The sequence below is a fragment of the Myotis nattereri genome (assembly GCF_964212035.1).
Source record: "Myotis nattereri genome assembly, chromosome: 5".
In the NCBI taxonomy this organism is placed as follows: Eukaryota; Metazoa; Chordata; class Mammalia; order Chiroptera; family Vespertilionidae; genus Myotis; species Myotis nattereri.
The window spans coordinates 103,079,983-103,093,217 of NC_138080.1; the positions used below are offsets into that span (position 1 = coordinate 103,079,983).

Consider the following 13,235-nt stretch of genomic DNA (forward strand, 5'->3'; position numbering starts at 1 on the left):
GAAGTAGATTTAATAACGATTCTCTTCGCATGACTGGTGTGAAGGTTAAGTCTCGGCATTGGGGCAGAGTGCCCAGTGTAGCGCTGATTCTTAGAAATATGGGCTATCTGGGAAAGTAATTGAAACTCTGAGCTCTAGTTTTCTCATCTATGAAATGGGAGTATGGAGGCAGGAGCTGATTCTAGTGGAGAAAAGCACAGAATTGGAGTCAAATTACCGAGATTTGATTCCTGGTTCTGTCACTAAGGAGGAGTATGATATTGGGCAATTTCTTTAACCTCTTGAGCATGAGGTTCACATCTACGGGATTACCTACCCTACAGGGTTGTTAGGAGTATCAAATAAGTGGGATGTAAAGTGCTCAGAGCAGCCCCTGGCACTCAATGTGCTTGCTGTAATTACTATCATGAAGAGTTGTGGAGAGCGGCCGGGGCACTCAATTAAAGCCTGGGGAGCTGCACAGAGTAGATATTCAGCAAACTTGTAGGTGTCTGTTGCTTTCAAGTGGGCATCCCTACCCCTGTCTTCTGTAACAGAATCATTCTTTCCTCCAAGAAACCTACTGCCGGGCCTTGCCCACTCTCCCCTCCAAACAAGTGACCCAGACCTCTTCATCCAGAGCACAGCATCTCCTTGCAACATGGACATGCGACCAAGTTAAGCAATCTGCAGGACTCTTCCCCCAGCACCCTCCCCATCCCGGGCACAGGTGAGCCCCTTGGAGTCTTCTGCTTTGGGCTGCCATCATGTGTGCTGTTCCAAGGGATGGGGAGAGGGAGGTGAAGTCCAATGACATCATCGAGCCCCTGGGTCCAGTTGTTCCTAAAGTCCACCCCCCCTCCCCCGCAAATATCAGTGGACTCCTCAGGCATATGAACTAAGATATTTCCTCTGTGGGTTAGACTAACTTTAGTCACATTTCTGTCACTTACTAGTTAGTATTACTGTTACAGTAGCAAAGGTTCTCAATAGAGATTATTTCTCTTCACTATCAACACTCAAGACATGTCTAATTGCATGTCCATAGCCTTTCCAAAAGGCTTTTTTAAAAAAAAAAAACCACAAAAAAAACATTGAGTACTAAGCAGCTTTTGTCTATAGGTCTAATAAGAAAGGGTGCGTCCAGATTGCTTCATATCTCACACGCACACAGCAGAGACAGCGACACAGTGTCCACGTTTAGCATCCCCAGAAAATGGCTATTGAGAGGCAGTGCTCTTTCACAACAGAGCCAGTGGCACATGTATACACACTCATGATTGCACATTTATTGATTTATAATTTGTACCCTGCTTACTTCCAAAAAGGCCCTGGAGTGGCTGACAAAATAAGACAAAGACACAATAGGGCCATTAAGAAAAATCAAAGATCAAGCCCAGAGAGAAAACGGGATTGCTGATTATAGCCCAAACCCAGGTTAATATAGCTGCTTCAGTGAAAAATAATTTATTTAGCGCTTAGCTTTCTGGCAGCCATTCAGAATGTGTCATGACGGGCACAGAGAACTGGGCATCCTTCATGCCCCCAGCTCAATAACCACTGCCGACGCCAGGCTGGAAGAAACACCGGGAAAAGCCTACTGAATACATGAATGAGTGCGGGAGTGAATGGCAGATAAAAGAGCCAGAGCTCCCTAAGAGCACTGTTTATATCCTTAGGCCGTACCACTCATCTGTTCGCCCACCATTCAGGAGTGCCTGTGTATGCCACACTCTGCCAGGTCGGCATCTGGAGCAGGATGGATACCAAAATGAGTCAGACATCGTCCCTGCCTTCCTGGGGCGGCTCTCTGGCTTGAAGAAAAAGCTCAGTGCAATGTCTGTCACTGTTCACAGCAACTCCTAGTTTCTTCACTGCTTCCCAAGAAAGAAGGTCAGAAACAGGCTGGGAAGATAGGAGTTGTAGGAGGAACCATAGTTATCTTGGTGATTACACTCATACAGCACTTTAAACCCTTGAAAACACACACACACACCATTACTTCATCCAATACTTACAGCTCCTGGTGAGGTAGGTAGAAGAGGAGGCTGGTCTCCTTTTTCCTGGTGAGCATACTTAGACACAGAAGGGAAAGTGACTCTCCCAGCCTCTCTCAGAGAGCGGCAGTTAGGACAGTTCTCTGGGCTGTCCCACACCCCATGCTGCCTGCGTGTGGCCCCCAGGAGCTCAGAAACAAGTTATCATCGCCCAGAATACCTTCTCTGCCCGGATCAAGACCAGCCCTGCACAATGTGGGCATCACCTGATGGTGTGGACATTACAGGTCCCGTGAGCAAGAACCAGCGCCCGGCATCCTGCAGTTACTAGAACACTCAGGCCCCACTCGCTCAAAGCCTCCCAGCAGCCCCAGCCCGGGCACCTTCTGTTTCCCTAGAAAGTGATGCTGAGATTACAGGCGAGTGGCAGATAGTCCGCACTATTTAGCTAGGGCAGGTGGATAAGGCACCATGTGGTGCTGGGGGGAGAGATGGCTACCAGGGGAGCATTTCAGGGAAGAACTACATGGAAGAGAGGAACTTCAAAATCAGGGTGATTTTGCTGTGTGCCCACTTGGTATTGCTCATTCAGTCCTGCTAGACACACATTGCACTTTGTCCACCCTCACACCCATAAAAGTGGATTCAGAGTTGAAGAGTAGAAAGAGGGGCATAACCTTCCCCACATTTAGCTAAGTCGGCCAAGTGGACTGAGCAAGGGAAATGGAATACACAGCAAGAGGTACCTTGACAAAGTATATGGTGTATCCCAGAGAAGGCAAGAGAGGCCGCTGTACCAATGACACATAGCCAAAGCTTGCTCTTGTTCCAACAAACAGCCCTTTAAAAATACATTTATGTATATAGTCTTGCTGTGTGTAACATGTAGATAGAGATGGAGATACAGATTCCTAATTCAGAACTCATTCTTAAGTGCACACACCAACATATGTTTCATATTTCCCAATTTATCCCGGAAACTATATGCATTGTTTGACTGCATAAGTAGGTATTAAACATACAGCCATTGCAAATGGGAACGGTGGCCACCACTCTGGCACCTCCCCAGTAAAGTTAGAGTCTCCCCAGCCAGGCTGTAAATTTCACTGCCTGCTTGCTAAGCAGCCAGACATGGCGCAGCTCCATTCAGACAGGCAAGCCTTGGGCAGCCCGGTTCACCCTATAACATACCCTAGTCCATGCCAGCAGAACTTAGAGCTCAAAGCCATGGAGCTGTTCACTGCCAATAATTAGCACTTGCCTCACACCCACTGCACGTGAATCACAACCCCCTTCTTGATGTGTGTCTAATACACAGAGGCATCTCCAACTCTTCCCTCCTCAGGATATCCTGAACCATTCCAGAAGACAAAGCAAAACTCAAGGTGTTTCTTTTCCCACAAAATCACAGGCCTCCAGCCCCAGGGCTCTCCGACTGGCAATGGTGGGAAGCAGGCAGCAGGTGGGACTGGTCTAGCCAGCAAGGTGATGACGTTGAAATGCTTAGTCCAAACCCATGCCCTCTGGGACACTACCACTGCTGCCTGCCCCCACTGGCCACACAGGCCGCCAACCTCTGAAGGAAGGGGGCAAGGAAATCGGGCCTGGAGAGGAGTGTGGGGCACAGCACATAGACACCCAAGTCTCCCTGAGTGAGGCCTAATCGCCAGGTTCCGAGCAGCCTGGGGCTCTGCGCATGAAGGCAGCCACATTCTCCACATAACCAAAGCCAGGCAAGAGAACATAGTTCCATTCTACTCACAGTCTGGTGAGCTTCGGTGTGCTCTGGAAAAGCAATTCTGGAAGGACTTGGAGCTTATTCTTGTTCAGACGTCTAAAGAGGGAAAAAAAGAATGAAAGCATGTCAAAGGGGCATTCAATTGGATCAAATGTGTTATTCACAGTCATTACTTCAATCAATCAATCAATCAATAAGTCAATCAATAGGTATTAGGAGACTTTCTAGATCAGTGGATGTGGGATGCTCAGCATGTGTAAGGCAAACTCTACCTTGTGGAGCTTGCGGTCAATCCAGTTGGAGATATAAGGCAAAGGTCCTTATAAGCAAGGACAGAGCATGCGTCCTGCCCCCGCCTCAAGCTGAGGAGAGACACCACTAATGGATCACAACATTCTTTCCCACGGACCCCAGACAAGCCTCTTGAATTTTTCTCACCATGTGCTCCAGATAGCTATAGCCAAGTGACGGAACTGGCATGTGAAATGGGTCCTTAAAAAGAAATAACATAAGAGAAAATATTCCAGATCCTAAGTGGTGAGGGGGGAGGACAGACCGCAGTTGCTACAGAACAGTGAAGAGGGTGAGGGAGGTCACCATGGATTCAGGGGCCCAAGGGAATCCCTGCCAGCCTGGCTCTTCGGACCAGAGCAGGGCAGGGCTGCATTTGACTGTTGTGGGCCCTCAGCACTTTTGCCTTTGTAGGCACCTTCCTCCATAAAAAATACATACATACATACACACACACACACACATATATATATACACATAATATTTTGCTGTTAATATAAAAAACAAATAGATTAATATTCTATATTATAACATGTACTCTGATCTGAAAGCTCATATTTATTTTTTCTTCTAAGTTTAGAAGAAATTAAAACATTTTCATGGGCCCCTAAAAGCATTGTTGGCCCTGGGCACTGTCCCCACCATGCCTCATGACACAGCTGGCCCTGGGCCAGGGACCATGGCCTAGGTGGGCAGTGTGGCTGGATGCCCCTTGTTGGATGGTGGCAGAGGAGCTACACTCTCCCCTGGGAATCGTCCGCGCTAACGCCACAGAAAATAAGGCATTTGAGTTTCCGGGGGACGCCGAGCATTGTGGTGGCCTCCATGCAGGCCGCTCTCCTGGGAGTATGAGCCCAAGGAGACCCGATCTCATGCTCCCTACCTTGCTTGCCTCTGCCCTAGCATCTCTACACAGTCTAGTTTGCGAATGCCTCAACAGGGTCCCCTAATCTTCCATCCCCTGAGCCCCCAGGACCCCCTGGAGGACAAGACAGTTCATAGCCTGGCTGAACCCTCCACTCAGAGTGAACAGTGTATATTTGGTTACTTGGGGGAACAGTAGTCTCCCATTTGCCAGCGAAGCAAACTGGAAGGAATGAAAAAATGAACTGCTTCTCACCTACCGACCCCAAAGCCCACGCTCCCCCCACTGCACCAAGCAGATATATCCCCTGAGTGGGATTTTGCTATTTCCCCCCTTTCATCCCAGGTGATGGCTGAAGACTTCAGAAGGACAGGGGACTAGAAAGAGGTCACAAAGGGCCAAGCATGTGAGGGGGGGCGTTTACGACCTCAAAGAACAGGGCTGCTGTCAGCAGTGCGCTGCTCAGCCCGGGGGCTTCACGCTCTGCGGGACAGGTGTGCCGCAGCGATGCTGTCCCCAGGCTCCTGACTGAAGGGGGACTGGAAACCCTCACATTCCTGCTTGCCCCTTCGGCGGCCTGACTCCCGCGCCGCTGCTCTTTTTTTTTAAGAAGTTTAAATTTTATTTTTCAATTACAGTTTACATTCAATATTATTTTGCATAATTTCAGGGGTACAGCATAGTGTTTAGGCAATCATATACTTTACAAAGCGTTCCCCCCAACATTTCCAGTGCCCACCTGGCACCAATCCAGGCTCTTTTAAATGTGTGTGTGTGTGTGTGTGTGTGTGTTTTCTTGTAGGTTGTGGCAAAAAAACAAAACAAATCACAGAAAATAAAGTTCAGCATCTTAACCATTTTTAAGTGTACAGTTTAGTAGTGTTAAGTATACTCACACTCTCGTGCAACAGATCTCCAGGACTTTCTTGTCTTATAAAACTGAAATGCTATACCCATTAAACAAGGCCCGGTTCTCCCCCGCTAGTGCCTGGGAGCCACCATCCCACTTTCCGTCCCTGTAAATTGGACCAGAGCTTTTGGATCACTCCTGGTACCTGCTCATTGTGTGTTCCTCTCACTAAAGTGTAAAGAAAGGGGGAGACTAGATAAGAGCAGAATGAGGGGAATCTAGTTACTTATTTAGAGCAGTGCCCATAGAGTCAGTGGTAGGTCCCTTTAAATCACGTGTGAGTTCTGGTCCTGGAGAGGGCATGTTCATATGACGAATGGTTAGGGCAGGGTTCACGTCTGGTTATATCATGTTCTTGCTATGGGACTTGGGAAAGGTTATCTAGCCCACTGAGCTTTGGTTTCCACCTGAAAAATAACCCTACTCACTGGGTTGCTGTAAGCCTTTTAAAAAAAATGTTTTTGATTGATTTTAGAGAGATAAGGGAGAGGGAGAAAGAGAGTGAGAGAGATAGAGAAACATCAATTGGCTGCCTCCCATATGCCCCTTACCTGGGATTGAGCCCACAACCTGGGCATGTGCCCCTACTGGGAACTGAACCTGCGACCTCTCAGGATGTGGAATGACACTCAACCAACTGAACCACACTGGTCAGGGCAAGGTTGCAGTAAGTCTTAATGACACCGTGCATGCATAGTGGCTAGCAGGCGGTAGCAATCAAAATGGCGCTTATGGAGTCCTAACTACATGTCAGATGCTACACTGCGTGCTGGATGGGCAGGATCGTGGGCAGCAGAGCTCTGAGGTAGGAGTCATTATTATCCACATCTCATTGATTAGGTCTAAGGCCTAGAGAAGCTGAGCACATTCCAGAAGGCCAGTGCTCAGCAGTGGTGGAGGTGGGATTTGCACAAGGTGGTCTGCCTCCAGTGCCCTGGTTCTAAACCACTCAACAAACACAGCTATCTTCCCCTTTCCTTTTTGTTCTTCCCCTGCACCCCTCCCCATTTATCCAGGGTTGCCACCTCTTCCATCCCAGCCTGGTCATCCATCCACCCTGAGTGCATTTCCCTCCCTGAACAGGACTCTCTTGAGGGAGGTCCCTAAGGCCAGAATTGGGTCTCTATGTGGCTTCGTCTGGAACCACCCTCTATTGTCATAGCCACACAAAGCCTGGTGGGAGTTACACTCAGGCAACCAAAACGCTAGTCTAGGCAAAAATCCTAAAATCCATCCCACTGCTGCCTGTGTGCTAAAAACCCAAAACCAGAGTTGAAGCTAAAAATAAAACCAGCTTGGCTCTAGGAAGGGAAGGAATCGTTTTCAGTTCTTTGCCAGTATTTGTGGCTGGACAAAAATAAAAACACAACCAAATTTAGCTGTTTGTGCTCTGTCTGCCTCTTTGTAAACCCTGAATGAGGAGTCCAGGGTGGTGGGGTGGGGTGGGGCTCTTCCCCCCAGAGCCTCAGGGTCTTTCCACTTCAGTGTGGGCAGGCAGGTTCTCCATATCACAAAGAGTTCCACACCCCTTTTCATTTCTAGCTCATTCCAGAAGTAATTCATGTTTACTCAGTGAACCAAGCCGGTCTGGAAGTTCTTCCTTGAGGAGCTGATGAGGGCTCCCAGCTGTATAAGGTGCACTTTTCACGTGGCTGCTCTAAGAACAGCTCTTGAACAGGGAAATAAACAGAATGAAATGTGCCTTTCTCCTGAGAGGGACAGGTGATCACTGGGCTGCCAACAGCAGCTTTTGGCCATGGCACCTTCCATCACTCAAGCCATCTACTCCTCTGTCATCCTGGGCCCAGAGGTGGAATTCTCCTGCCGTAGTTCAAGCTGGAAATAAACCTGTGATGCCTGGATGGAGAAGAGAACTGAAAGGGACCCATATGAGGACAGACCTCAAGAAGTCAGGAGAGGGGCCACAAGCCAGGTCAGTGATGGGATGAAGCCCATGGGGGAGGGGTGGTTCCCAACTCCCTCTAAGGTCAACACTCTTCCTCAGCTTTCTTGCTGGAACAACGTCAAAAACCCACGGGCTGCTAGTTGTAAGGTCACTGCTTTTCAGACTGAACTGTGAAGCTTCAAGAAACAGAGCCTTGCCGAAACTGGTTTGGCTCAGTGGATAGAGCGTCGGCCTGCGGACTGAAAGGTCCCGGGTTCGATTCCGGTCAAGGGCATGTACCTGGGTTGCGGGCATATGCCCGGGGGGGGGGGGGGGCTGTGCAGGAGGCAGCTGATCGATGTTTCTCTCTCATCGATGTTTCTGACTCTCTATCTCTCTCCCTTCCTCTCTGTAAAAAATCAATAATATATATATATATATATATGTATATGTATAAAAGAAAAGAAACAGAGCCTTGTGTTTGCAGTACTGCTGATGACTTTCCTGGAGGTGCCTGGGTGTAAGATCTAATTAGAGGTTGATGCCACGTGGTTTGTTGAATTCATTCACTTATTTATCCATTCAACCATCCAACCATTAATGTATCCATTTAACCAGCTACTATCTGTCCATCCATTCATACATCCACTCACCCACCCACTTATCCAACCATTCATTCATCTATCTATCTATCTATCTATCTATCTATCTATCTATCTATCTAATATCCATCCATCTCTGCAGTCATTTTCAATATAAATGTATAAGATTAATACAATTTAGCCCCTTCCAGCATCTGCATGAATAAAATAAAGATGAATAAGAATGTCAGATGGCAGTGGAGAAGACAGACACGAAAACAAGAAGTTACACCATGATCTTGTTGGGAAAGTTATTGTGGGAGCACAGAGGAGGGGCAGCTAACCCAGACCTGAGTGAAGGAAGGCTTCCCAAAGATAGTGGTTTAGAGTTTAATTATGAGGCATGATTGTGACTCTTCGGGAGAAAAGGAAGAAGGTTCTAGACCTCAAGGGCAGTATGTGCATGCATGGAGGGCTAGGAGACTGAAGAGCATTCGGGGAACAGGCCTGCATTACTAGAATAGCAAGTGACTTGAGAAACACAGGGATGCAGCTGTAGAGCTAGACAATGGTCACATCACGAGGGCACCTGTGGGTCATGATAAAGGATCTGGGCTTGTCTGTTCACTGAGAGCCATAGAAAAGGTGTGAGCAAGGGAATGACAGTCTGGTTTGGATTTTAGAAAGTTCTCTTGAATAGCAGTAAGCCTGTTTTGAAAGAGGGGGAAAGTGGAAGCAAGGAGACCAGTTAAGAGAGCTCTTGAGTAATCACTGTGACTGTGTGAGGACCAGGTTAGGATAAGAGTGGTATTGGAGTTTAGGAGATATACATGATGCATAATCAACAGGGTTTTGTGACAGAATGCACATGAGGGGTGAGGGAGTTACAGAACTGAGGTGCTAAAAGTGACCCCTGGGGCTACTCCTTGGGTAACTGATCAATTGAAATTGCCAATCACTGCTGAAAGAAACATAGAAGGGAGGACTACCTTGCAGAAGAGTCAAGATTTTTATGTCATAGGAGTTTCTCTAATATGTTCTGACAACTAATAGCAATAGCTAGTAATAACACTAAGACCATGAGCCAGGCATTTTTAATCATTTTACTACCTCAATTAATTTCCCATAGAAACACTCTGAGCTAGTACTCTTAGTCACCCCATAATCAGGAAACAGAGGCCTACGAAGGTTAAGGCACTTGCCCAAAGTCAAACTTGACTGAAATGGTGGTGATGGGATTTGAACCCAGACACCTGATACTAAACCTGTGCTCTTAACTACTATGGTTAATGATGATATTTGAGTGAACCCTATACACTGTCTCAATTTATGACCTAATTGTGGGTGTCATCTTCCCATTATATTCTTAAGGTCCTTGAGAGTGGGAAATACGTCTACTATCTGCTTGGTGTCCCAACTTCAACTGACACAGCCCTCGGCAAGCAAGGGGGCCTTGCTTCAATAGGACCCATTGAATTTCATGAATAAATCATAAAGTAGAAGGGAGCCTGAAGAGTCAGTACCCTTCCTGGGCTAGGTGAGGGGAGCCAGCTGTTTGGAGATGAATAGGACTCCCAGAGGGCCCACTTGCTTGAGTCTGTCTGCAACCTCCAGAATCTTCTTGGAGATTGGGCTTCCAGACCCATTGGCCTTACTGACAGGCCAGGCATGAAGAGGGCAGGGCTCAATGCTTCCCCTCACTAGGTTAGGGTCAGGTGAGAGGCTTCCAGAATAGAAAGAGACATGGTATGTCAGCAGCAGGCCAAGCACCACAACATGCACGGCAAGTCCCTTCCTTTTCTCTAGGACCTGAGGGAAAGAGAAAGTCAAAGTGTGCTGACTCCCCAAAGTCACCAGAATTGTTTGCTTTAGTAATGAAATCAATTGGGTCTCCTTCCCTAGGAACTCTCCTAGGCAGCCTCAATGACCTCCTGGTCTACTGGTACGTTCAGAAACACCAACCTGTCTAAGCAGCAAGGGCCCAGTTGACTTTGTTATTCAGAGCAGAAACTCTGCCCTCCCCTCACCCCCTTCATGGATGAATGGAGAGGCCCCAGGCTTCCTGTGAGCTGGGACTCCTGGTGGGAAGGCCCAGGGATGATGGTAGGGTTCAGGACAAGGACGGAACCAAAACTGCAGAGGCCTCGAATCCCAGCACAGGTGGTGCCATCATCCATGAGGATGTACAGTTGTCACATCTGGGGAACTCTGTGAGCAGAGTCAGAAGAGCAGAGAACCCTAATTTGGGGCTGTTTCCACAGTTGCTTGCTTTAGCCACTGACAGCCTCATATTTTCTTGGTTTCCACACCAGTCAAGTCAAAATCAGGTTATTCTCTTGCTATGAAAATTTTCATAATGCAAATGGGATGTAACTGATCAGTCTAGTAGGAAACCTGATTAGTGATGCTCGTTGATTTATACCACTGGGTCTTGGAAAAAAAACCCACATGTGTGAGAAGAACGCCTATTTGCCTCCACACCCATGACCACTTTAGTGGGGTGACTGGTTCTTCTTTGCCATTAGGATTTCCTTTTAAAAATTTTATTTTTATGTTTTGACAGTAGTTTTATTGAGATCTAATGGAGCTTCTTTTTGATAGCACTAAGCCACAATTTATTTTGATGGTTTGGAAGCAAGTTGACTTAAGTCTTGTCTTCCATGGAATTCAGCATTTGCTCAATGACATTTAGGTTGGCTTATGCCAATTCTAAAAATCTGTTATTTTTAATTAGTAACTTAAAAAATGTCCTAATAGCAATTTAAAAACCTTTATTTTTGACATTTCTGTAGGAGAAATAACTTGGATGTCATGGTCCAAAACTCTTGCCCCTAAGCAGTTATTTCCTCATTGAAGTTGTTTAAGAGAATCCTTTTTAAAAATAAGTTAAAGTTTATTTTAGAAACACAATTATTATGTAATAGCAAAACAGTATCTCATTAGATACCTGAGAGGGCTGAATGGCTTAACCTCTACAATGAGCTTTTCATGTTTCTCAAAGACTCAATAAATGATAGCTGTTGCAGCTGCTATCATCATCATCATCATCCCTAGATGCTCCAGGAGGTCAGAAATACTGGAGATTTATTCCTCCTTCATAGATGACTATGCTGGTCAGCAAGACTATTGACATTAACAAATGAACTCCAAAATCTCATTGGGATAACACAGTAGATACAGATTCCACACTCACATAAAACACTTGCTCCATCTGGTAAGATGTCGCAGAGAACTTGTGACCTCCAAGGTCAAAGTGCCTGAGGAAGAGATGGAGGAAGAAACCACACCAGCTCATAACTTCCTTGACCTAGTAGTGATGCATGTCACTTCTGCTCTCCGTGTATTGGCTAAAACTAGTCACATGGCCAAACCTAACTGCAAAGGAAGCTGGGAAATCCACAGGGACACTTGAATATTTGGTGTGAACTATCGTAATAACCTACTTGTTTTGGCATTAAAGCAATAATATTGATCTTTTTGTTTCTTCCTTTCGTGTTTTTCTGTCAATACAGGGCACATATGGTGTGCTAAGTGCTGTGTGAGATGTTTTATACATTATCTTAATTTACCCTAAAGTGACTCTTGAAGTAAACATTGTTATTGTCATTATTTTACATTATGTACATAAGGCACAGAGAAGGTATGAAACTTGTCTGAACTCACACAGCTAATAGATAAGGTTTAGATAGAGTTCTCTCTGACACCAAAATCTGTGCTTTGAACATCTTCATCATTCTTTTTCCTTAACCCTTTGGTGCCTGGTTGACCAGGAGGCCTCGCTACAATTCTAGGAGAAAGACCAGCAACGATGAATATGTGCCCATTTTATAGCTAAAGAAACTGAGTCAAAGCAGACTAGAAAACTGAATCTGTGTCCCCTTTTTCTTACTATCCAAAGCCCATTTAATGGTTTCAGAGGAAGGCTCTGAAAGCCCCTGAAAATTATTGTCCCCAGAGCAGGAGGAGGAATCCTGACCCATCTCTTAAGAACATTTACCTTTGTTTCCCTCTCCAACCTAAAGGGTCAGTCCATGCAAAACTTCACCAAAGGTATTCTCAGTCCCAGCCAGCCCATGCAGGTGACTTTGTTCCTAGCTGTATACACATAGTTCTAGAGAGCTCCGGGGCTTGCCAGGGATCTCACATTGCTGGAATCCAACACACGATCAGGCATGAAAAGAAAACAAACACAAAGACCTCTAAACAACCCTTTTGAACTTTCCCGCACCTCACATTGGACCAATTTTCCTCCAATTACACGGTTGTTAAGGAGAATGCAGAGCAGACCAGTGGCCCAAGTCTGCCTTGCCTCTGACCCCTGTCCCAGCTGCTGCTGTATGCCCAAACACGATCCAGAAGACCTTGATTTCCAGGAGGAGAGCAGGGGGTGGGGGAAGAGGGGCAGGAGTCCTGTCTGGGCAGCTGCAGCTGGATGCTACTGGCTTTGCAGGGAATGAGCCATTGGCTCTGCGTGTTCTCTTGTTCCAGGACACAAGCCCTAAGTCATTTTTTCCTAAAACAATATAGGGCACCCCAGGGGTTGTGACCAACAGGCTACTTTATCTAGGACTAAAGTATGAGCAGGGGTCTCTAGGGATCCCCCATTGGATTGTACATGGAACTACAGTAGTACACCGAGAGCTCAGACTTTAGGAAAACATGTCTAGCGTGGGAGAAAACACATATGTATGCATGTGTGTGAATGCACAGACACATGCAACATACATTGCAAACATAATGCACGTGCAACTTAACAGAGTCATGCATGTCCTTCAGAGCTGGCCAGATGCATGTCAGACCGCCGACCACTTGGCTGTGGCCAAAGCTCCAGATCCCCAGGTGATCTTTTCACCCCACATTTCATAATGGGGCCAATAGGGCAGGCAGCTGCCCAGACTCCAGAGTCAGGCCCCTGTCTTTTCAGGACCTTTTCTGAGGTACTCTCATCTTGCATCTCTCTCTGCCTCAGGGTTTTGCACATACTCCTCC

At 46.6% G+C, this 13,235-nt stretch overlaps 1 protein-coding gene across 1 annotated transcript in view; it reads right to left on the reverse strand.

Annotated features, from left to right (window-relative positions):
* The window catches only part of SLIT3 (slit guidance ligand 3), a 536,168-nt gene that overhangs the window by 430,568 nt on the left and 92,365 nt on the right, over nt 1–13,235 (reverse strand). Inside the window, exon 4 of the mRNA XM_081092174.1 lies at nt 3,739–3,810. Within this exon, the coding sequence (XP_080948300.1) occupies nt 3,739–3,810 (72 nt within the window). The remainder of the gene's footprint in view (nt 1–3,738; nt 3,811–13,235) is intronic.